This window comes from Numida meleagris, chromosome 5 (assembly GCF_002078875.1).
Source record: "Numida meleagris isolate 19003 breed g44 Domestic line chromosome 5, NumMel1.0, whole genome shotgun sequence".
Lineage (NCBI taxonomy): Eukaryota > Metazoa > Chordata > Aves > Galliformes > Numididae > Numida > Numida meleagris.
Window position 1 is genome coordinate 70,218,262 of NC_034413.1, and position 23,089 is coordinate 70,241,350.

Genomic DNA, 23,089 nt, shown 5'->3' on the forward strand with positions numbered 1-23,089 from the left:
GCGCGGCGTGCTAGAGGGCGAGCGCGGGGCGCGCAGCAGCGCGGAGGGGCCGCCGCCGCCATGGGGAACGCGGGGAGCGTGGACTCGCAGCAGACGGAGTTCAGGGCGCACAGCGTGCCCCTCAAGCTGCCCATGCCCGAGCCCGGGGAGCTGGAGGAGCGCTTCGCCGTGGTCCTGGTGAGTACCGGCCCCATTGTCTGCGGGGCGGGCGGGCCGGCGGCCTCCGCGGCGGCGCGAGGGGCTGCGGGGCGGGGGGCGGCGTGGAAACGGCTGGAAACGGGAAAAGTTGCGGGCGGGGCCGCCCCGAGACGCGCCGCGGCCGCAGGTGGGCTCGGGCCGGCGGGGCGGAGCGGGCAGCGGCCGCGGGGCTTTGTCTGGCGGTGCCCGGAGCCGCGCCGCTCCCGGGGAGCGCTGCCGGGGGGCGGGCACCTGCGGGCGGCTCGGGGACTTTGGCTCTCGCCGCCTCTTTCCCTTCACCTGGCGAGCACAAAGGGCCGGGCGGCCGGAACGGCGCTCCTCCGGCCGCTCCCGGGGAAGGGCAGCGCTGCGCCCGGGAGCAGAAGTCGCGGTGCGTTCGGGCGCTCGATAGATAGTGCCGCTGGGTTGCAGCAACGCCTAACTCCTCGGTGTAACTCTTCCTTCCGACGTGAAGCGCAGAAGCGGGGCTGCGAGGAGCCCGGCTCCCCGGGCTGCAGCCCCCGCCGCGTCCCCGCCGGCATCCCCGCTCTGCAGAGCGCTCCGGTGGGGACCGCGCGGGCGCGTTCGGGATTATTGCTGGTTAGACCCAATTAGATTATCGTGTCTAAGAAAAGAATAAGCCTATTCAGCCGGGAACCCCCACTGGTGAGCCAAATGGCGAGCGAGATGTTATGATTATTAGTGTGCTGGAAAAAGCCTGATCTCATCCTGCTTTGTCGGGGAGAGCGGCGGTGGTTGCGCTGCTGGGATGCGTTGGGTGGGTTGGAGGCTCGGGTCATCCTGCGTACCAAAAGGAGCTGGCTTGGGCCGTGCGCGCAGAGAAGAGCAGTGGTTTTGAGTTGGGACTGAGTGTCTGGCTTGGTTAAATGAGGAGACGTCATTTGGGGAAGGTTTATGGAAGAGCAGACTCCGAGGCTGTGATTAGTTGGTTTTCTCTGCAGCTCGGAGGGCTGTGCTGCTGGTTAAACCCCGGCACTGGGCAGGCCATAGGAAAGCAGAGATTAATGAGAAAGGAATGGCAGTTGGGGGCAAACCATAAATGAGTATGTTCTGTAGCGAGAGCCGAGTGTGGAGGCAGGGAGGCTGGAGTTCGCAGGACTAAATCTCACCTCTTGGCACTGCTTTGGGAAGTCAGCCTGGCACAGCCATGCCTCGCACACTGCTGAGATCCCAAAGGGCTTTGCTGACAGCAGTGATTTTCTTCCTGCTAATGGTGCTCCCAAGACCGTTTCTGACGTTGACAGACGTGCAGCTTAGTGATGTTGCAGCTGCGTGCTCCGTTTGTGTATAAACAGTGGGGCCATGCGGGAAAGGTTCTTCCCGTGCTGCCTTACCGAAGCGCTGGGAAGTTTCATTCTTTCCTTCTGCAAAATTGGCGTGATGAACCATACCCTCAGAACCACGCACGCACCACAAAGGGAGTGCGGAATGGCCACGTTTGTACCGTAAGTGCTGTGACTTTGGCCATTATCTTACTTGTTCCACGTGGAGCATGCTGCCCTGACTTGCAGTCTCTCTGTGATCTCTGCAGCCCAGGAGCGTGGTGCCTGGACACGGTGCACGTGTGCGTGAGCTGGTGTTTGCTAAGCTGCTAACAGCCATCCTTTGGAGGAAAGTCTCTGGTGCAGTTTGTCCACCTCCAGCACACACGGTCACCTTGTTGCCTCCTTGTTGGCCTCACGCTTTGAGATCAGAGGTGCACATGCTGCAGGAGGCGATGCAGGAGTTTCAGGTTGCTGCTTTTTCAGTGAAGCTCTCAAATCTAATGGTGCTGATCTGTTCCTTCGCCTGTAACAGTGCTGCTGGCATTGCTGAGGATGGGCTGAGCACGTGTGCAGCACGCAGGTTAAGGATGTCTGTGCCAGCTCCGGCTGCCTCGTGCTTCCTGTCCCTGCAGTAAGCGACACGAGGATTTTCCCTGGGAATGTGTTGCCTGGTGAAGTAAATGTGCTTCCCTGGATTCCCTGGGGCAATGAGGTTTTACTCTTCTGTGCTTGAGGACCAGGAGTCATCTCCCCCTGTGTTTCAAGAATACAATGCATATGATACGAACTTAAAAATATGAAGGACAATCTGACAGAGATCCAGGTTTCTCTCTGTGAGCTAAGTGTCATTTTTTCCATCCCACCCAACTGATGGGAATTCTTCCCTTTTGTTAGGACACGTGAGACAACCCCTTGGTTTCAAGCTTGTGCAAGAGAGTAAGGTCCAGTATGGTGGCAGTGTGGTTCCAGCCTTCCTCTGCTACGTTCCCAGGTCCCGGCGACGGGCACAGGATGATCCGGCAGCGCCAGCACCGCCTCCCGGTGTCCATTCTTGGCACCCTTCCTCTTCATCTGTGTTGGATTTTTCTGGCTTTTTGCTATGGACACGTGGGCAAGTGTGCATAAATCAGTAATTGTAGTAACCGGCCCCGATGTATTGAATAGGAAGCCATTGTGCAGCGTGTGCGCGTAGACTTTATGGCACCGGTACCTGATCCAGCGAGGGGAGAGCTTGGGGTGCAGGAGCGAGCAGCTCCCACTGCAGGGTGGTCTCCTCCGAGCCCGTAACGGGTTTGCATGTTTGCAAATGACACATGGTTCGGAGGAAGCAGCCAGGACAGAGTTGGCAGGGTGAATTGTTGCCTAATGAGCTGTGATTGACATAATTTGACTGCTGGATTACATATCTGCGGTGAGGTTAACAGGAAATATCCTCTTACCCCCACCAAGCGGTGCTCCGTTCTACAAAGGAGGTTTCTGTGCCCTGTGCCGCAGGATGGAGGGATGTGTCTGCAGGGCTGTGTGGCCCGGGGGGTTCTGCTCTCCTGCTCCTGACCTGTGCCCAGCTGAGGGGGATGCTCCTACCTGCAGGGCAGGGCGCCTGCTCTGCCGCTGGGAGCTTCTTGGTGCTGGCAGGTTCCCTCTGCAGGGAGGTGGCTCTGAGCGTCGTTTTCCAAACCAGGCGAGAGTTTTGTAGTGTCTATTGCTAAAGAATTCGAAAGCTCGGTGTGAAAAGTCCGTAACGTTTCCCAGCTGTTCTCCATTCTTTTCCCTAATCCTCCATCAGCTATATTATGCATTGTTTTATTATATAGACAGTTTAGCATCTGCAAACCATTAAGGAGCGTGACGTTGTTGCAGGAGGTATCTGTGAGGTGCTGCTCGGTTCCTGTCACCTCAGTGGCATCAGTGGGGCACTGGGTTCCGTGCCGTGGTTCCTCAGCATTGCGGGGCTGTGGGGAGGGATGTCAGTCACCTACTCCTGCATCAGGCAAAGTTTGTGCTGGGTTTCTGGGGTTTGGAAAGCAATACTCTGGAGGCTGAGTTGCTAGATCAGCCTTAGAGCAGCATTTGGGAAAAGCAGATTCCTGAAATTTAGGTTTTGGAAGGACCCGTCGTGTTTTCTTGCTCAGGCCTCCTTGGCTGATTTCTGCCTCTGGGCTCTTTCCTCAAGGTCTCATTTGAATGATTTGAGCAGTGACACACTTTTTCAGAAGAAGCAAGCTAATACATCATGTAGCTTAAAACCAGATTTTTCTAATGGGTTAAATTCACAGGGTGAGCTGTTGCTTCATGGTAAAACGTCTGTCAGGCTGGCGTGTGAGTAAATGGCATTTGTCAGTCTTTCTGCCCAGATATTGCAGTAGAATATTTTTACAAAACTGCACATCTAGATTTGTTTGAGTGGCTGAAATACAAGGGTAGTCAGTGGGTACTTAGCTATGAGCAGGAGAGTGGCATTGCTAAGACTTCAGTGCCTGGAAACCTGGAAGACTTCGGGAATGGATAAACTGATGCATATGCATATATTTTTCAGTGTACTGTACTTCCACGTAAAAATAATCGTCTTAATTTGTCAGGCTGCTGTGACAGAGGTATGAACTCATTCTGTCAGACCGCGTGTGTCACTTCCCTGTGACCATGGTGCGCCAGGAGCTGTGGGGCAATGTTGTGTTGGGGGGGGGGATGTGTCCTGCAGGGTGCCTGGAGTGCTGGGCACGGAAACCTCCCCCGGCTCTGTGCAGTTAGCTGACGGTGGGGGAGAGGTTTCCCGATCTTTGTAATGCCATCACAGTGCCATATTTCCTTTCAGATGACGCTTTGGTTTGGGTGCCTGTGCTCCTTGCTGCTAGGGAAGGGACGGTGCAGGTGCTTCCCCCGCTCCCTCCCGCTCCCACTTGCTCGGGGCTTGCACCTGCTCCGCGTAGTGGTGTTCTTCCCGGGCTGCTCAGAAGGGGTGGGTGGAGGTGTTGTCAGCCGGCGGGTCTGACTGCAGGGGAGTGATGGCTGGTTTTCCCCTGTTACAGTGAAACTGAGCTTTGACATTCACTTTCTGATCGCTTGTTTGGTTTTTGGAGCGTTACCGAATACGAAATCTGGTGCCGGTTCTTAACGTTTCTCCCAAATACATTCTTAATCAGGAGCTGTCAGGATTTCTGCTCATTTCTCAGCATTGCTCCTTCCAACTCTGTAACAGAAAAGTGAAAATGAATCTGTTCTACCTTTCGTTTTCAGAAATGGGAAAATCCCCGTGAGTTTCCAGTTTTGCTTTCTGTCTCTGCCCTGGCCGTGCTCTGGAGCAGCAGCCTGGGAGCAGGGCTGGCCATGTCCCACGGGGCGGAGCGGTGTCCTCAGCTTGGCTTCTCTTTGAGCTGCTTTTAAATCAGGTTGCTGAAGGGCTGCTCCTAAAAAACCATCTAACAAGTGGTAAGGCCTGTGTTCTGCTCTTCCTAAAGAGCGGCCTTCCAGTGGAACCGCCTCCCTGGGCTGGGTTCTGCAGGGTGCTGGAGCCCGGCTCTGCCTGGAGCACGTGCGGGAGCTGCACCCTGACCTTGCACGAAGCGCCGACTGAAGAGCTCTCCACAGCACAATGAAATCAATTATGCAAAACATGCTAATTCAGCAACACTCTCCAGCACCGGTTTATTTTTAAGCATCTGGGCTGTCTCACGCGTTTGAATGAAGCTCATTATGATCAGGATCAGAATGCTTTCTGATGCGGGAAACCAGGAAGAAAATAGCAAGAGCAGCGTTTGCGTTTGCTGCTTCCCTTCGGGCTGCGCTCCCAGGAGCTGTGTGATGCCGCCAGGCAGGGCTGCTGCAGCGTTCTGCCTTGCCTCCATAAGTGCTCATGGCCTCTGAGTGGGCATCTTGGTGGGACCAGCACATGGAGATGGAGCATTTGTCACTACTGAGAAAAATGCAGCGCCCTGACAAAGGGGTTTTCTCTGGTAGCTGCATGGGGAAGCCTCGGAGCTGGCTGAGAGGCAGAAGTGCACGTTCTCTTTTCTGAGGGAGGACTTTCAGACACGCTTCCCAGCAGAGATTGCAGAGCGGCGGCTCTAGCTGGTGGAAGGCTTCTGCAGCCAGTAATGTGGAGCCGCATTTCAGACAAACTGAGTTGAATTATTGTTTGTTTTCTTTTTTGTTTGTTTGGAAGAGTCCGTCTGGGAATTTGGTATGGGAAATCAGTGACACCAACTCACTTAGTTTGATTTATAATTGTGTTAGGAAAAAGTCTGGCGCAAGCCTGGAGCACTCCAGAGCTCCTGCGTCTCCGGAGCTGAAGGCCTCAGCCTGCTAGCCAGGTAAAGCCAATTTCAGCTGGTATTGCATGGAAAATGCTGGTTTCCACATATCATACCCTGCCAATTTCCGTTCTGATGGGTCAGCCTGAGGAAATGAGGAGGGTTTTGGCTCTTGGGCTTCCTGTGATTGCATCAGGTGCAGCCGAAGGGCTGGGCTCCTGGTCGTATTGCCATGCCCCCGACAGATGTTCTGCCCCAGCCTCGGGCTGCTGCATGGGGCTGCGAGGTGTGCTGACCTGCACTAACTGGGGCGAGATGTAGTGCCCTTAAGTTGTGTCGTGGGAGGCTCAGGGTGGGTATGAGGAACAATTTCTTCTCCAAAAGAGTGGTCGAGCACTGGCCCAGGCTGCCTGGGGATTGGGGAGGGGTCACTGTCCCTGGGGGTGTCCCGGAGCCGTGGGGATGTGGCACTGAGGGACGTGGGCAGTGGGCATGGTGGGGTGTTCTGGGCTGGGGTTGGACGCGGGGATCTGAGAGGGTTTCTCCAGCCTTAAAGGTTCTGTGGTTTCCCTTGCACTGCTTGTTCTGACCTTGATCATTCTCTTTCTAGTATTAATAACTCTAGATGCGCAGCATAATGTGTGGATGTGTTTGGAAATGCAAGCATTAATTTGTCCCAGACACTATCTATTCCTAAAATAGTCTTTTTGCCTTTCTCAAGTGTTTCATTGCATAAAGACTTGGATAATGTATAACTTCATTCTGTGAACTTGCCCACGCTATGTCGTAACTAACATACTGCAGAAATTAGCGACATGTTGGTTTTCAATCTACCATGGGATCCCTTGTAACAAAACAAGTGCTTGTCTTCTGTAACTGTGCATCTTTAAACATATATTTGGGGAGGATATTCACGAAGCAGCACAATATGACTATTGTGTTGGAAATGAATGGTCTTCAGATGAGCGCTGTGCGAGGCGTGGACCTCCAGGGCTGTGCCTCGCAGCTCTTGAGAGTGACTCTGTGTGCTGGGACGTGAGCTGGGAGCGTGCCCGGCCGCGCTGGGAACAGGGGACAGGGGGACACCTCTGCGTGAGCAGGGCAGGCTGGGGTAGGATAGGATTCATCCGGTAGCACCAGCAGCATGCAGTCCTGCAGGGACGTGGCTTAGTGGTGTGGGGACAGCGAGTTGGTGGCTGGACTTGATGATGGTAGTGGTCTTTTCCAACCTCAGTGATTCCATCATGGAATGGAATGTATGACACCGTGCTGTTCTGCACCTCAGTGCGCTGTCGGCACCCTGCACTTCTGTCTGGAAGCGTGCAGGGAGGAGAGAGGTGCAAAACGTGCCAGGAGTGCAGCTTGTCCTGCTGTCAGGTAGGGTAGTGAGAGGTGCCCTTAGTGCTCCTGTGAGCTGGGGAGAAATGGGTGCTGGTTTCACTTCTGCAGTGCCTTCTTGCTTTTCTTGGAAGTGAATATAGGGGGATGCTCTAGCCTCTGCTCCTGGACTGTGGCAGAGCTGATGAGTGTCAGCACGACCTGCTCTGTGCCCAGAGAAAGCTGCCACGTGAGAAGGAGCCTCAGGCCAGAAACTGCTCCCAGACAGAGGTTGCAGAGGGCTCTGGGAGGCAGTGGAGAAGCCTCAGTCTTTTTTAGGGTGTATTTGGGTGTTGTGGGAGATATCTTAAAATACAGGAATTAGTGTTGTTGTTTTCTTCTTCTTTTTTTTTTAAATACACATTATCTGGCCAGAAGTTGTTTTACTATAAAAGGACTTGGGGAGAATATAGATTGTACATCTGTTACTTGTTTGCCTCCAGAATGACTGCACAGTTGAGGCCAAAAGCAAAGAATAGAGGGTTGTACAAACTGGCAGAGTTTCTGGAGTCTTTCAGAAGCCAGTAATTGAAATGAAGAAGTAAAATGTTTGCTGCAGACTTTCTGGTTGCTCACCCATCTGATGCTCTGTGGGCTGCTCTCGTGGGAGGCAGAGCTGCCCAGTACCAAGGGTCTGAGAAACGATGGAGGTAATTCAGTGGAACCAGCGTGTGGCAGTTCTCCAACAAACCTTCCCGATAACTCGCTGTGTTTGGGTGTGCTTCAGAGGGCTCTGCCCAGCTCTGGGAGCCTCGCAAGTACAGGAGATCAAATAAATTAACTATCACAAATGTTTAACTTAAAGCATGACTGAGCAGGAGCTTTGATGTGGCACGTGAGACCAGGCTACAGATGTGTTAGATGGCTGTTGTGTGTTCCTTCCCTCAGACATGGAATCATAGATTGGCTTAGGTTGGAAGGGACCTTAAAGATCATCTAAAATAATAATAAGCCTAATGCTGTGGGTGCCAATGGTACAAAGGGGTTCCCATATCCATGGGCTGGTGTGATGCTTGGCCCTGGAATAGAACGTGCTGGGGGCTGGAATCCACCTGGAGCAGCATCAGCCTTCTTGGGAGAGGGAGGCCCTGAACAGGTGATGCCCACACTGTCATACTTCTGAGGGCTGTGGGGCTGGCTGGCATGCCACCCCTACAAATGGCATTGCCTTGGGGATTTATCATAGAATAGCTGGGTTGGAGGAGACCTTAAAGATCATAGAACTGTAGAATAGCTGGCTTGGAAGGGACTGCAGAGGTCATAGAACCATGGAATGGTTGGGTTGGAAGGGACCACAGAGATCATAGAACCATGGAATTATTGGGTTGGAAGGGACCACAAAGATCATAGAACCATGGAATGGTTGGGTTGGAAGGGACCACAAAGATCATAGAACCATGGAATGGTTGGGTTGGAAGGGACCAGAAGATCATAGAACCATGGAATGGTTGGGTTGGAAGGGACCATGAAGATCATAGAACCATGGAATGGTTGGGTTGGAGGCACCTCACAGGTCATTCATTGCACTTGCATAAGGTGTTGCTTGGTGGTCATGGTAACAGCGCCCAAGGTAAACTAAATAAGTCAATGTTGCTTTGTGATAATTACAGAGATAGATCGTGGATTGAGCAGGGAGGAGTTTGGTGCTAACACGAATCCTTTCATGATGCAGATAACTCTCGAGAATTGTTGCTAATCCTGCTCTCTGAAAATTCGGCTCCTTGAAATAGCGCAGGAGCTGTCACATCTCCTCGTGCTCCTCTCCCAGTGCCTAGTGAAGTGGCAGTGTGTCTGCGAAATCACCGTTCTGCTCCATTTCAGAGCTCCAAAAGCAATTGCCTGTTCTCCTCTTGATGACAAAATGAATATCTAAGTGTGGTAAATGTGCAATATTCTTTTTTTGGTAAATAAAACAAGAGCTTTTGCACTTGACAGCGTTTTTCACCTGTGGATCTCTTGCAAGCCTTGGTGTGCTGCAGCAGGAAGGCAAGGAGTGAGTTATCACTGCTATCTTCTGAAAAAGGACCCTTGAATTGCTGTGAGCACCCCCAAAAAATGAAGCAGCAGAAGAGTGACTGGGAATTGCTGTCTCCCAACTTCTCAGCACTTGCTGTAACCACCGGGGCAGGAAAACGGCCATGCTGGCGGCCCCCCCGGGACATGTGTTTGACACATTGGGAAGCCTGCTGTGCCTGCAGCTAGCGTGGTGATGTGGGGCTTGGCAGCTGGCATTTGGCTCTTTGAAGTCACCTTTGCAGATCCAGATGAGCTTTCCTTTCAAGTCTTTCATTTGTCTCGCTCCGTTACACAGGAGTTGAAGAGCAGCATTTTAGTTTATTTTCTGGCGTTTTAAGGCATCTTTTCTCTTTGATGTATTTAAAAATCTCATTTTGTCATCTCCTCTGGTCTTGTTTGCTTTTCACCTTCTGTTCCTGTTCTTTGTTTTCCGTTGTATTCCGGAGGTGAAATGTTATTTTTTTGTCCCTCTGTGTGTATACATGTGTGCTGAACCATGTTTTTCTGGTGACCTCAGGCATCGGTTGTGTTTCTTGGACCCGTGAGTCCAAATGAAGATGGGAGAGGCTCCGTTGACCTGGACAGAGCTGTCTGGTGCCGTGGCTTCTCTTTGGGAAGCAAAGGCAGCACCAGAGCTGTGCTGAGTCCCCTTGGAGAAAGGGTGATGAAGGGAGGTTGCGAGGGTCTGAGGAATTGGCTTGGCTTGGGAATTAGTTCTGTGTTTTCCATTGAGGGAAGAATGACCAATTTCTTCTTTAATGCAGAGGCATCAGGGCAGATGAATGATGTACACGAAGCACTAGGGGAAAATGCTTTTCTTTGTAATTTGAAAATACCCTTTTAGGTGACAAACTAATGCCCAGGGTAAGTGTTCAGGGTTTCTTCCCCACGTGCATGTTTCCTGCGCTGGTTGCATTCAGGATGAGATTCAGCTGGCTTGGATCGAACGGCTGGAGAAAGGGAGAAATTCAGTATGCAGAGGTGTTAACTTTGTGTTAATTAAAATGAAAGATCAGCATACATGAAGTTGCATACGGAGATACGTGCCTGCTGGCCTTCCCTTCCACGTGAGGTCTGCTGTGTGGCCTGGCAGTGGTGGTACCTCGCTGCAGGAGCAGCAGAAATACACCCAGAAATGAAGCTGTGCAAGGCTTGCCGTGAGCTGGGTCCTCACCTGTGCAGCAGCAGCGTGATCCTGGCTCGGTGGGTGCGATGCGGGTGGACTTGCTGCTGCTGCAGAGTGGGGCAGGAGGAGCAGATTGTGGCTCTCACGTGCTGATGCTGCTCCTGCACCCCAGGGATGTGGAGGTCACAGATGGCAGCTGTGTTTTCAGTTCAGGTGAGGATCTCTGCTACCTGCACACCTCAGGGAGGCACATGTGGGCTGAGCGCGAAGTTCCCCTCGTGGCAGGCTCGGAGAGGCAAGGAGTTGTACATCTGCAAAGGAGAAGGGCTTTCAGTAAAACTCACAGCACTGTTTGTTTGCTAATGTTTATTTCTGATGGGAAATCTCCGTTAAAGACAAATCATCTCCTGTTTAGTGTGCAAAGTGAAAACTACCCTGATGCGCTTGGGCAGCGATCGGTGAAGCGCTACACCAGGTTGCTGTTGGGTGCTCCTGCTCTGAGCACCACAAAAAGTCCCGGTGTGGATTTACTTTGTTTTCAGAAGCGGTCAGTTTCAGAATTACGTGCTGGGAAAACTCCCCTCCCCAGGGCTGTGTGCTGGCCTCTCTCAAGGAGCCCTCTCAAGGCTGTGCTGAGCCGTACGGAAGCGCTCGCTGTTTACTGCAGCAAGAGCCCTTCTCACGCAGATACTAGTGCAAAACAGGGAGTCTTCTGCTGAGCTGTAAAGCAGCGTAGCCAAAACACTGATGGAGGCCTTGAGCGTGGCTGTGCTCGTCCTGCTGAGTGTGCAGTGTGAGCTTGTGCGGCGTGGGCACGCCTGCAGAAGCTGTCCAGCTCTCAGCAATCCCTACATTTGGCTGCAAGGCGCTGCTGCTTACCCTAGGTGCCAGGAGCTGCTTTCAGTTTTTTCAGTCCCTTGGTAACAATTTTGGGTTTGACACGTTGCCTTTCCTTGCAGAAGAGGGGGTGGGACCTGGGTGCTGCTCAGCATCACGTAGCTGCAGCACTGAGGGCTTTGGGCAGCGCTCAGCACAGAGTAGCTCTGGAGGCTGATGGCTTTCCCTGGCCAGGCTCCATCTTTGGATGTGTCTGTGCAGGTCCCTGTGCAGCTGGCAGCACAGTTTGGTTCTGTGCAGGCACCATGGCTCTTAATACCATAGAGCCATAGAGTGGTTTGAGTTGGAAGGGACCTTTTAAGGCCATCTGGTGTAGGGACACCTGCAGCTCCATCAGGTGCTCAGAGCCCGGTCCAGCCTGACCTTGAGTGTCTCCAGGGATGGGGCATCACCACTTCTCTGGGCAGCCTGTTCTTGAGCCTCGCAATCCTTATTGTAAAGAACTTTTTTCCTTAAATCCAGTCTAAATCTCCCCTCTTTTAGTTTGAAACCATTTCTCCTTGTCCTGTCACAGCAGACCCCGCTAAAGAGTCTCCCCATTTCTTTTACAGCCCTTTAGATACTGAAGGGCTGCTCTCGGGTCTCCCTGCAGCCTTCTTGTCTCCAGACTGCACAGCCCCAGCTCTCAGCCTGCTTGCAGGGAGGTGTTCCTTCCATTGGATCATCGTAGCGGTCCTCCTCTGGATACAATCCAACAGGTCCACATCCCTCCTGTACTGAGGACCCCACACCTGGACGCAGTGCTCCAGGTGAAGCCTCACCAGCACGGAGCAGAGGGGCAGGAGCATCTCCCTGCCCTGCTGGCCGTGCTGCTGGTGACACAGCCCGGGGTACAGCTGGCTTTCTGCGCGGCCGTGCAGCTGCCAGTGCAGCGCGGGGACTTCCAGTGCAGACCTTGTGACCTTTGTGTCTGCTTCTCCTCCAGAAGCTGGGCCACGTGGCATCTTGTGGGCACCAAGCAGTGCTTTCTGCCAGCCATCGGCCCTCAGGAGCTAGCATTATTCAGCAGCTGCAAGCGCTACTTACCGCCTGGGTGGAACCTCTGAGTGCATTTTAGTACTTCTGTGAGTGCTGCCTTAAACACAGGCTGGGCTTTGAGGTGCTGAGCATTGTTTGTGGATCCGTGCAGCGCTGTGGTCTCGTATGGCGGGGAGGAGCCAGGCTGCAGGCTGGCACACCTCGTGTGCTGGTTAGAGAAGCGAAGGGCACCTGGCTGCACCGCAGGCAAGGAAGGCTCTGCCGTGGCCCGGGCACTGCTGGCCGGGCTCAGGAGCTGCCCGCGCCATCTGCCCCCGGTTATCTTGCAGGCATTTCTGACTTTGTGGGAGGGAATGTGGCTGGAGAAACATCAACATGTTGGGAGCGAGCGCTGCTTGGAGTTTTTGTGTTAGTGGGAGGCTGAACTGTGGTGTTTCTGTCTGATGGATGGAGCTGGTGGGAAGCTGGGGGCAGGGCCCGCGTGCTGCGCTGCCAAGCAGTAGGTTGCAGTTTGACAGCGCTTGGTGCAGCATCGTTCTGATGGGCAAAGCTGGATGGTGGCAATGCCTCAGCTCAGCGAGCGGCGTCCTCGCTGCTGTGTTAGCTCCTCAGCACACTGAGCCAGGCATGCCGTGCTGCCAGGGCCCTGCAGACACCTCCCAGTGCACTGTGGGCCTGGGGCTGTCCCCGTGCTTGCTGCTCGCCCTGCCCGGGCTCCTTGCTGCTGTCATTTTCTCCTTTGCAACGCGGCTGTGTTGCTGCGATGCCACTCAGTACTCACCAGAACATCAATGTTGTACAGGTGCCTTGACACACCAAGGAGGGCTTCTTTGTTTTTTTATTTTATTTGCTTGGAGGCTGTGTGCGCCAGCGCTCCATGTGTAAACAAGGAGATCAGCTGAAACGAATGTTGTTCCCCTGCTCTGGTGGTTTTTGTTGTATGAAATGTGTGGCTTGCTTATAACATCTGGCAGTTATTGCCTTGAATTGGAATGCCGCTGATGTTTCTGAAAGATGCTTTTCATTACGTTCACGGGGCCTGGTTGCAGTGACATTAAAGGCTCTCCCACTCCGAGAGCGATACAAAAGCATCGGGGGGGACGGAATTGGGCTTAGAGCTGGTTTAGAGTTGTGTTGTCTGGTCGTGCTTGGGGCAAGCCCCAAACTTCTGAGAAATCTTTGTGCCTAGGTTGGCGAGGGCAGTTGGTGGTGATGTGTCTGTAGGTGCAAACCTGATCTGTTTTCCTCATCTGGCAAACTTAGGAGGAGCTGATGGAGCCCAGAGGTGACCTCTGCTCCTCCTCCAGGGTCAGCAGCTCGAGCTTCTATCGTGGTGTGCTAATGCTTAGGATTAGGGAGTGGGCAAATGGTTTTCGTTCACTTGTTTGGGGACGTAAGATGAAATTGATACCCCCAGTTCTCTCAAAGAACTCTGCTGAGGCAGTTGAGGGCAGAACTTGGTCTGTGTTTTGTTAGTTTTAATGGACAACACGCTGTATTCGTAAATTGGAGAGGATTCATCCTAGAAATGCACACGGTCAATGCTTCAAAATACACCAAAGCTCTGTATTTTCTACATAAATTATATATTAAAAAAATGAAGTTCAAACAGCTGAACTTGCACCCATCCCTCTTTGTCACAGATGACAAGCTGCTGGGTGGGCAGATGGCCCCGCACACCCCAACAGGACGGACAGAATGTTAATTAGTGCTGTTGGCCTAGCGATGATGACTTTGAAATCGCTGAAGATTGCAATCTAGTTGAAAATTTGGAAGCCTAACCAACTCCTTGCTGGTTATGATATTATCTCCTTACAGCATGTATTGATTTCCAAACACAGCGTGTTCTATATGAACAACTGTGAAATGAGGAGATCGTTGATTCTAGGAGAAGACATAACCATACTAATAATGCTTCCAGAGTAGATATCTCTGGATGGCATTTTACAATTACACTCTTTACTTCTATCTTTCTGTTACGTGTTCAAGCCTTCAGACTACAGGAGAATATAGTGCTTCCATTTTAATGTGCAATATCTCTTTCAACGATGTCTCAGAGTTGCAGTAGCTCCAGATTGCATCTCCCAGTGATGAGAAACTCCCTTTACCCAGTGAGCTTTCAGCCCGCTCTGCCTGAGCGTGGCAGCCCCACGCTTCCTTTCTGGAGACTGATATTATGATAATGCAAAGAGCAAGCCCACAACGCAGCTTCTCTCTTTTTCTTTCTATGTAAGTAATGGCACTGAGAACCAGGCAGAAGCAGGTACTGACTCAGCCTTCTGCTTTAAAGCTGACATGGAGAGTAGCAGTGGTTTTACACAAAGCTCTGAACATCTTTTCAGTTTGATGCTTCTCCCAGCACGCGGCGGTATCTCGTGCTGCTCGTGTGTTAGAAGGGAGAATGGCTGGGTAAAAGCACGTAGGTTTTCAGCCCCATCTTTCCTTCGTCATCGTGAAAGCCAGGTGTGGAAGTGCCCTGGATGGTGAGAGCAGGAGCTGCGTAGAGGCTGTGGCGATTTGGTGACTGGTGGAAGAGGGTTTGCAGCGGTGGATTCGGGGCAGTGGTCTGCTGCCCCTGCACACTGGGGGCTGCGGATGCAGCTGCCAGGCTGGATGGCCCCTCTGCTCTCAGCCCCAGCCCCAATCACAGAATCATTAAATTTGGAGAAGACCTCTAAGTCCACCATCCCCAGCCCGCGGGCTTTTAGTACACGGAGAGATTTCTGGTTAACGCGTTTCTTTGGGCAGGAATGTTAGTTAGAGCAGCGCAGAGTTTCCAGCCAACGTGGTGGAGTCCACCTGCTGCAGTGCCGCTCGCAGCCGCGCTGAGTGCCTGCTGGGACCAAGCCTGGGCTTGGCTGCCACTGACTTGGCTGGAGGTGTCGTGAGTACAAACCCTATGGACCACATTTCTTATGTAGAATCCTGAAAAGCTGCTCTTCTAAGTGTCAAGTAATTTTTATTAATTTATGTGTCGAGAAGCCAGTGAAACCTCAAATGAGATTTAATAAACTGTTACCGGTATTTATGCATGAGATGAATTGAATAATAGAAAAAACACAGAGCTTTGTTCGCATATTCCCTTTCTTCTTGCTATCCTGAAAATGAGTTAGAAGGGTTGAGTGGAATAGAAACAACACTTGGAACGGAACGATGTCTGCTAATTGGCAGATAATGGATTAGCAGCTATTGAAATAAGGACCAAAAGCAGGCAGTCTCCCATTCCCTGAGGTCACGTTTAATAATCGCTTTGGGGAGAAGTCCTAATGAGAAAGGAAGCTCTGTCCCGTGCAGGCTGAGCAGCCCGGGGTGCCTTGGTGGTGGTGGCTGACCACAGTGGGTGCTGCCCCAGCAGCATCGCTTCTCAGCGCGGCTCAGGAGGTTTTCTCTCTGAAAATGTGTGATGTGAATGCTGACTTCCAGCTCTCCAGTGAGCGTGTTGTGTTTGTTTTAACTTAGAATATAAGGGCGAGAAATCCACCAAAGTTCCGGCCTGTTATTTGTTTTCGTGAAGGACAGATCCCTAGGAAAAATGGTAGATATTCAATGGGACGTGTCCCTCGGAAGTGTTGGTGCTTTGGGGAGAGTCCTGTGATCTGTTTGCTGAGGAAACTGAGTGAGCAGGATGAAACCCAGCGGGATTTTGGGCTGGGGCTTTCCAGGCTGAGGACAAGCGAGCCATCAGCCAAGCCGTGTCACCGTGCTCTGAGTGTGCCAGGGAGCTGGAACCCACTGGCACATGTGCCCAGCTGGAGAGAGGCTGCCAGGAGCCGGGTGCCGCTCTGGCCTGCCTTGGCTGCAGCTTTCTCCAGGGAACCGAGTCTGCCTCTCAGCCTGGGGCCGTGGGGATGCTGGGCAGCACTGCTGTGCTTGGAGGGGAAGGCTGGGTCTCTCTTGGGTGGGGGGGGATGGAGCAAAGCTGTTAGGTTCTGCGGCACGTTTCTACATGAAACTATGCAGTGGTGGTGATCATCAGCACTGTGAGCATGCAGCACTGGGATAGCTCTCTCTTCCACCTAAGCTGCTTCTCAGGATACACTAACAGTCTGTTAAAAGAAAATCAATTACTTCCAAGCAGTAAATACCTTGTGAATACACTGAACTCCTATGAATTATTAAATACCCATCGTGTTCCTCACTTGCAGCAACAGCTTTATCGGCTTGTTTTCACCTTTGAGAAGACAAGGAAGGGATTTGCTATTGTCTGTTCCTTTTGTTGAATTGCTCAGCTGTATTTGTCTTGGATGCCCCCTCTTTCTTTCCATTCCTTCAGTGACTGTGAAAGGGTCTCTTTCTTCCTCTTCTTCCCTTGAGGGGAAGTCCATCCCTGCCTCATCTCTCCTCTGCCAGGAGGATGCAGACTGGGTTGTTTGTAACCATTTAAGGTGAGTAAGGCTCCTGCACCGTGAGTGCTTGGCTGCCAGCTCTGGCTCTGTCAGCTGCTCCCTGGTGATGCGGTAACTTCAGTGCGTGTGCCCCATCTAGCCCCTGTATTACAGACGGGGAGCTTTGCTCTGACCTTCAACTGAGGGCGTGAGGGATTTAATTTACCAACACTTGGTCTCTTTGATCTCAGGTAGCGGTGTGATGTCTGAAAACTCCCTTTAACTTGGGAATTCCCTTTCCATTCCCAACTGACCGCCTGCCCTCCCCTTCCCTCCAGCCCTCTCCTGCAGCCCCCCCATGGGGCTGGCACCGTCTGATCTTCTCTGTGCAAACGCTGTGCAGGCTCCTTGCATAGCGTGCACCCAACGAGGGTCGTTTTCCAGCAGTTGCCACAGTTCCCCTGCTGAGTTGTGCAGCTGCGGCCATGGTGGGTTAGCAGCGCACAGCAGGGCTGGCACTGCAGAGCGCACAGCACCACTTCTCTGTTCACAGTAGTTAGTGTGTGGCTTCAGGGCCGAGCTCGCTGCACGGAGGCACTGGTGGGCTGCAGTGGGGCTGGCAGTGTGCTTGCAGTGAGCAGGGGGTGATGCAGCGAGACAGAGTGTTCTGAGCTGCAGCCTCCCTGCTGGCGGGAGCTGGGGCTGGCGATCGCTCCCCTTCTGCCAAGAGACCTGGTTGGGAACCAACCTAAACACGGCGCAACGTAAAGAAGCGTGCCTCTGGCTCCCAGATGTTTGGAATGAATCATGCTGCTTGTCTTTCCTTCTCAGCTGGGGTTAACTCCTGGACTATGGAAAATAAAAATGGTCTTTTTATTGCTCTGGAGGCTGCGTTGTTGAGCTAGTGCCACGGATGCTTGGTGATGAATACTGTAGCACCAAACAGCTGTCTTTGAGAGCGATACAATTGTGAGGCAATATGCAGTTTACTCGTCCAGCGCCAGGATGTGATTGAATCATGAGCAGATCAACAGAGCTTTGTGTTTTCTCTGTGTTTTCTGAGCAGGAGTTTCTCTTCCCATGATTTCTAAAAGATCGGAACTTAAAGGAACAAGTAAAAGTTTAGGCAAGCCGTGCAGCACACCCAGCAGTGCTCATCCCTGCCAGGTTTGTGATGAATCTCCGTGCATTTCTTTGAAGGCAGCAGCATTAATGACACAGTGAGAACTCAAAAGCATCAATAATCATCTTTCTGGTCATTAATTTTGGACGTGGATTGGAAAAGCCGGGGTGTTCCTTGGCTCTCTCAGCCCGGTGCTTGCTTCTAACAACACCTGGCCTTTGAGGTAGGGTGCTTCAGGGATGGAGGAATACATGCGTAAGTATAAGCATACGTAATTAAGAGTTGATTGACTTTTATTATAGCATGGTGGAGGCTGCAGCTTGGCAGATAGCAGCAGTGTGGTGAACGGAGGTCCTGCTGGTGGCAGTGGGCTGTGTGCATCAGGACCAGACTCCTGTGCTGGTTGGGTTTACCTGCACCAGAGCACGGGAACAGGTTAGAGTGCACAAAGACTGTAGAGTTCATGCAATCGAATGGGTGTTCTTCTGAAAACGCTCCTAGCAAATGTTTCGAAAGTAGGTTAAAATGTTGAAGCACATGAAATTCATTTTAACTTTTCCATTTTTTAAACTTTCTCTGCAGCACGGCCAAGCCTAGGCTTATCCGTGCAAAACAATCCCGTCCTTATCAACTCCACGCTGTAATAAATCTCTGCTCGTGGGTTTTGGCAGTCGTTGGCGGGGCTCAGCTGTACGCCACAGGAGAACAGTTGTTAGGGAAGATGGGAAACAAATGGTTAAGGGCAGCTCAAGGCAAATTGATGATTGAACGTGGATGCAGTGAAAAGAGAAGGTGTTATTTCAAGCGCTCCCCACATTTTCAGCTGTGTAAAAGTTATCTATTTTGGCCCATTTGTAGAGGTTGCCCAGGGATGGGGCTGATGGAGTGGAGCGCTGCGAAAGAGGATTCCCTGAAAGGTGCTTATTGTTGGGCATGGGAAATGTTAATCAGGAAAATGGGACGTTCTCCTGAAGTAAATTAATGTAATTGCTGCTCAGATTTTCTGCACAAAGAGGGAATAATCAAAGTAATTTTAGTGAAGTAGGGTGCAGTCTGGAGAGACATCTCTTTGTGGTAGGCAGCAAATTAGTGATAGTTACCGCAAGGGGACCCTAGCTCCAAGAGTCCCTGTAGCCCGGTGCTCATTTTGCCATGCCTTTACACTTTGAGACACGCACTTCAGCCTAATGAGGCCTTGTTTCTCAGCTGGCCATCTGTTCACTGAGCCCTCTCTGTGTTCCCCGGTGAGCCCTGCTCCGGGTGCCGTGCGGCCCTGCCTGGCTCTGGGCTGCCTTGTCAAGTGAGACAAACCGGGCTGTGAGCCGCCTACCCGGACCTGTCCTCACTTCTGCTTGCTCTGCAGAAGTGGTTTTGGATGGACTTAATAAATGAGTCTATCTGGACAAGAAAAGACCCAAAGGACACACATGACAGCAAGTTAACAAACAGCGCGGGAAGACAATGGCCTTTTGCTCGGCCTCAGACTGCATGTCTCTCTGGCTCCATTTCTTTTTGTGAAATGCCAAGGTTCTTTTCTCTCCTTCTCCCCCCCATTTAAACTCCTTTTCTGTCCCAAATCTTCATTTGACTCTCCCGAGACCGGGGCTTTTACCATGCCTACCGCATTGTTGTTTGCAGGCGGTGCATGTGCTCGCTATTAGTGCAGCTGATCAGCTTTCCCCGAGTGCAGTGGGAAATCTCCGTGCTGTTATTGCTTAACAAAGAGCAGTGAGCAAGCTGGGAAGGTTTTCCCTTGCTGATCTGTGCTCGTGGCAGCCCCCTGAGCCCGCGCTGTGGGCGGGCAGCCCCAGGTTACTGCACCTTCTGCAAGCACCCTGCTTGAGCGTGTCTCAGAAACCATCCCGTCCAGCAGCAGTGTTAGGTCTGTGGATGCCTGCAATCTTATGGCCTCAGGAACTCAAGATGTGTTTAATAATAATGTGATTTTTTTTCCCTTTGCTGTTGGATGCTGTACCGAAGAAGCTTTGTGGCTGAGTTTTGCTGGGAGCGCTTGCCTTACGGGATGTAGCTTGGAAAGCAGCACACAACTCGAACAGTCGTAGCATAGTGATCTATTTTTTTTTTTCTAGCAGCTTTTCCTTTTCTTTCCTGCTTGTTGCAGATAGGAGAGGAAAGGAAAGAACAGAAAAACAAACTGAGTAGCAGAAAGACTGCGGGTCATTAGATGCACAGGCACTAATAGCTGGTTTTGCTTTTGCTCCTAAAACGCAGCAGAGAGAGGATATAGAGATCTGACAAGCGAACAAAACCCTGCCCAGAGCTTTTCTGACCCTGGATTAGAAGAGACATCTGTATGTTGCATTTGTTTTACAGAATCCTTGTTCAATTGAGGGAAACAGGGGAGCACGGTGCGAAGCAGCATCCCTGAGCCCAGAGCAGAGCACGTCCCTGTGGCCAGCTCTGTGCCGCAGCTGCGTGCTGCTGCTGGCTCTTCACTGTCCTGTTCCTCGCAGGGGCAGTGGCCGAGCTGCCTTCCCAGTGGCTCTGCTGGGGCCTGGCAGCTTGAGCAGCCACCTGGCCTTACCTTGGGGCCAGCTTTGTAATCACCCGTCATCTCTGTAGGCAGAGGCCTGGAGGACCTGGTTCAGGGAAGGAAGGGTTGTGTCGCAATGGCAGGGCGTAAGCAAGGCTCCTCGGCATTGCAAAGGCGTGAGTTATTTCCCGGTTTCCGGGGTAGTAGCTCAGTTTGTGTTCTGCAGGTGATAGAGACCCTTATCCCAAATGAGTCAAGTCCTAAAGTAATTCAGCAATGTCACTTTAGGCTGCTGGTATGTTTACTGTTTGATGACGTTCTGGAGGTCAGAGTGAAGGTGAGGTGTTTGCCACTTGTGTTATACACGTGTGAGCCTGGTCTTGGTGATCTTTGGTCTGGGAACATTTCTGCGGTGACGTCAGTGATACTTGGACCAATTTTATTGCATTTTGTTTATGACACATAATAACGCAGCATTTAACGCTGTGCACGTGATCCACACACACCGATTTTTGTGGCTTTTCCTTTGTTTTCCTGCTATGTCTTAGCAGAGATTTGAGGTTAGTCTCTCTTATCCCAGGCTTTAGCAATGTGCTCACCCGTTCGTTAGGAAACAACAGATTGTGGCATAATGAGAGACCTTTTCTTCCTTCATGACATCACGCTGTGTCTTATAACTGTAGAACTATAAGAATAAGCTCAGGGATATGTATCAAAGGTTTCTATTTCCTGATCACTGCATAACAGTGACATTTGTGCATACGCAGCTTGTGATTTATTTTCAGGAAGGATGGAAATTCTGTCCCTCTGGTGGCATCTCCCGAGGAATCAGTTTCATCCTTCGTATTTCCCGTGTTTTCCTTTTTAGCAGAACGCAGCCTCCTTGGAAGGGCTCCATTTACATTTAATTCACGTTGGGTTCTGTATATATTCGTGGTCAGATTCTGTTTTCAGTTAACTTATAGACAACTTCATTGACGTCAGGAGGAGCTGGGCGCGGAGCAGCGCGGCTCTCCGTGGTTGTGTGCATTTATTGCTTTCCTTTTGGCTCACGGGGAGAGATCTCCGGTGTCTGTCATTACAAAGAACAGATGCCCCTCATTTCAGACCCAAATTTATTCCTATCCCACACAGATCTGGTTAGTGTTCCTGCCCCGTTATTGTTGCACGCTACGCAAATGCATGTGAAGTGGGAGGTCTTGAAGCCAAGCGTACGAACGGTGATAGATGTTTAAGTTCTGCAGTCTCCCAGCATTAACAGTTTCTCACTCTGCTCTTTCCACGTTCTTAATTCGGCATTGTTACAGCTGGGAGAAAGCTGAAGCGGACGGGTGCTTGTTTCTGTAGGTGTGCGGGGCGAGGCGGGCTGTGGGCGCTGGGCTGCTCGTGCCGTGCCCGCTGGGTGGCTGCAGGAGCACGGGCTGGCTTCTGCTCCCTGGCTGCGGCTGGGTTTGTACATGTGAGCAAATCAGGAATAGCACCTTTCTGCTTGGATGCTTTCCTGCGTCTTTGATGTCTTATTTACGAAGCAGAGCGAGCTGCAAGCGCTGCCCTGCTGCCCCGTGGGTGCTGCATATGGGCCGGGCAGCGATGGGCCCTGCTCTTGGTGCCGGAGTTGTGCTGGCAGATGTGCAGGCTCTTAACCTGCTGGCACCCTGTGTGTGTGCAGACTGAAAGCGGGGCCTGGCTCTGCTGGTGGGCGCTCTGAAGCGTGCAGGGAAGCCCTGAAGGAGCAGCTCTCTGCTTGGTGTGATGGCAGCTCCTGCTGCACGCTGCGTAGCTGTGCTGAGCACCGGCCGTCCAAAACCAAAGAAGAGCCGTTCAAACTTTGATTTATTTTTTAATAACACCGTGCGTTCGAGTTGTAGTGTTCCTGGAGAAGAGCGGGATGGGATCTGCACCTCTCTGCTTTTGCCCTTTGATGGGAAGATGAAGCGGCAGCAGTCTTTGTGGAGGCTGGGAGATGAGGGTGAGGCCAGGGTAGGGCGGTGCGGGCGCCTGGGGCAGGCTGGGTGCCCGCTGGGTGGACCAGCTGGTGGGGCAGCCCCCGGGCAGGGCCCTGGAGCTCACACCGGGCGGGCTCTGGCTCCTGCTCTGGCTCCTTCCCCTCTCCTCTCTGTTACAGGGGTGATTTATAGATGCCAATACAAAAGCTCCCTGTTGAAGGCTCATTGAGTTTAATGAAGTCAGTTTGCTGCGCTTGGAAATGAAATAAAAACCCCGGCAAGTCAGTAACCTTGAAATAAAGGAAGAGGGTGATTAAAATGCTTTGTGCTGAAACGTCTGGGGTTCTGAGCCGTTTACTGCTAGGCTTGCTGATGAAATAGGATCCTAACTAAAAATTAAGGAGATTGTATTAAAAGTAAATAAATATATGCTGATACCAGAGGAGGAACATCTCCTGTGACTCACTTCTCCAGAAGCGCACCGCAGACACATCCCTGCTTCCAAGGCAGATCACATGTCTGAACATATACTTTTTGCATTTTTGTGCTGGGATCATTGTAAATACCTGCCTCTGTTCACGGAAAGGCGTTTCACAGGAGCTTCTTCCTTCTGTGAAATTACAGCTTCAGCGCTGGACTTGCTGAAACACATTCTTCCCCTGAAAGCCGCTGCTTTTTCCCCCCATTCCAGCCCTCCTGCCAGGACGGGTGGCATTGCTCCCCGTGCACCTGGTGCTGTGGGGACTGGAGGGACAATGAGCCTCGGGCAGGGAGCTGCCGCTCAGCCCTGGCCCTGTGCCTCTGATCCTGAGGTCAGTGCAGCACACAGCTCGGCCCGGCTACGTACAGACTGCACTGCACTGAGCAGTGTGGGTGCTGCATCCCTGGAGGTGCCCAAGGCCGTGGACGGGGCCCTGGGCAGCCTGAGCTGGTGGGGGGCAACCACCCTACAACAGGGGTGGAGCTCGGGGCTGTAAGGTCCCTTCCAACCCAACCATTCTGTGGTTCTATGATCTTTAAGGTCCCTTCCAACCCAACCATTCTATGGTTCTATGATCTTTAAGGTCCCTTCCAACCCAACCATTCTATGGTTCTAT

The 23,089-nt window shown here is 52.0% G+C and overlaps 1 protein-coding gene across 7 annotated transcripts in view; it reads left to right on the forward strand.

The window, feature by feature from the left end:
- Window positions 1-23,089, forward strand: part of FMNL2 (formin like 2) — a 111,687-nt gene that overhangs the window by 1,176 nt on the left and 87,422 nt on the right. For 4 of the 7 annotated variants that reach the window (XM_021399992.1, XM_021399989.1, XM_021399990.1 and 1 more), the window contains exon 1: window positions 61-177. The exons of 1 other annotated variant lie outside the window; for it this stretch is intronic. In XM_021399992.1, coding sequence (XP_021255667.1) covers window positions 61-177 — 117 coding nt within the window. Of the gene's footprint in view, window positions 1-6; window positions 178-23,089 lie in introns of those variants that run through there. 2 more of the 7 variants (XM_021399986.1, XM_021399987.1) reach the window with 1 other exon arrangement.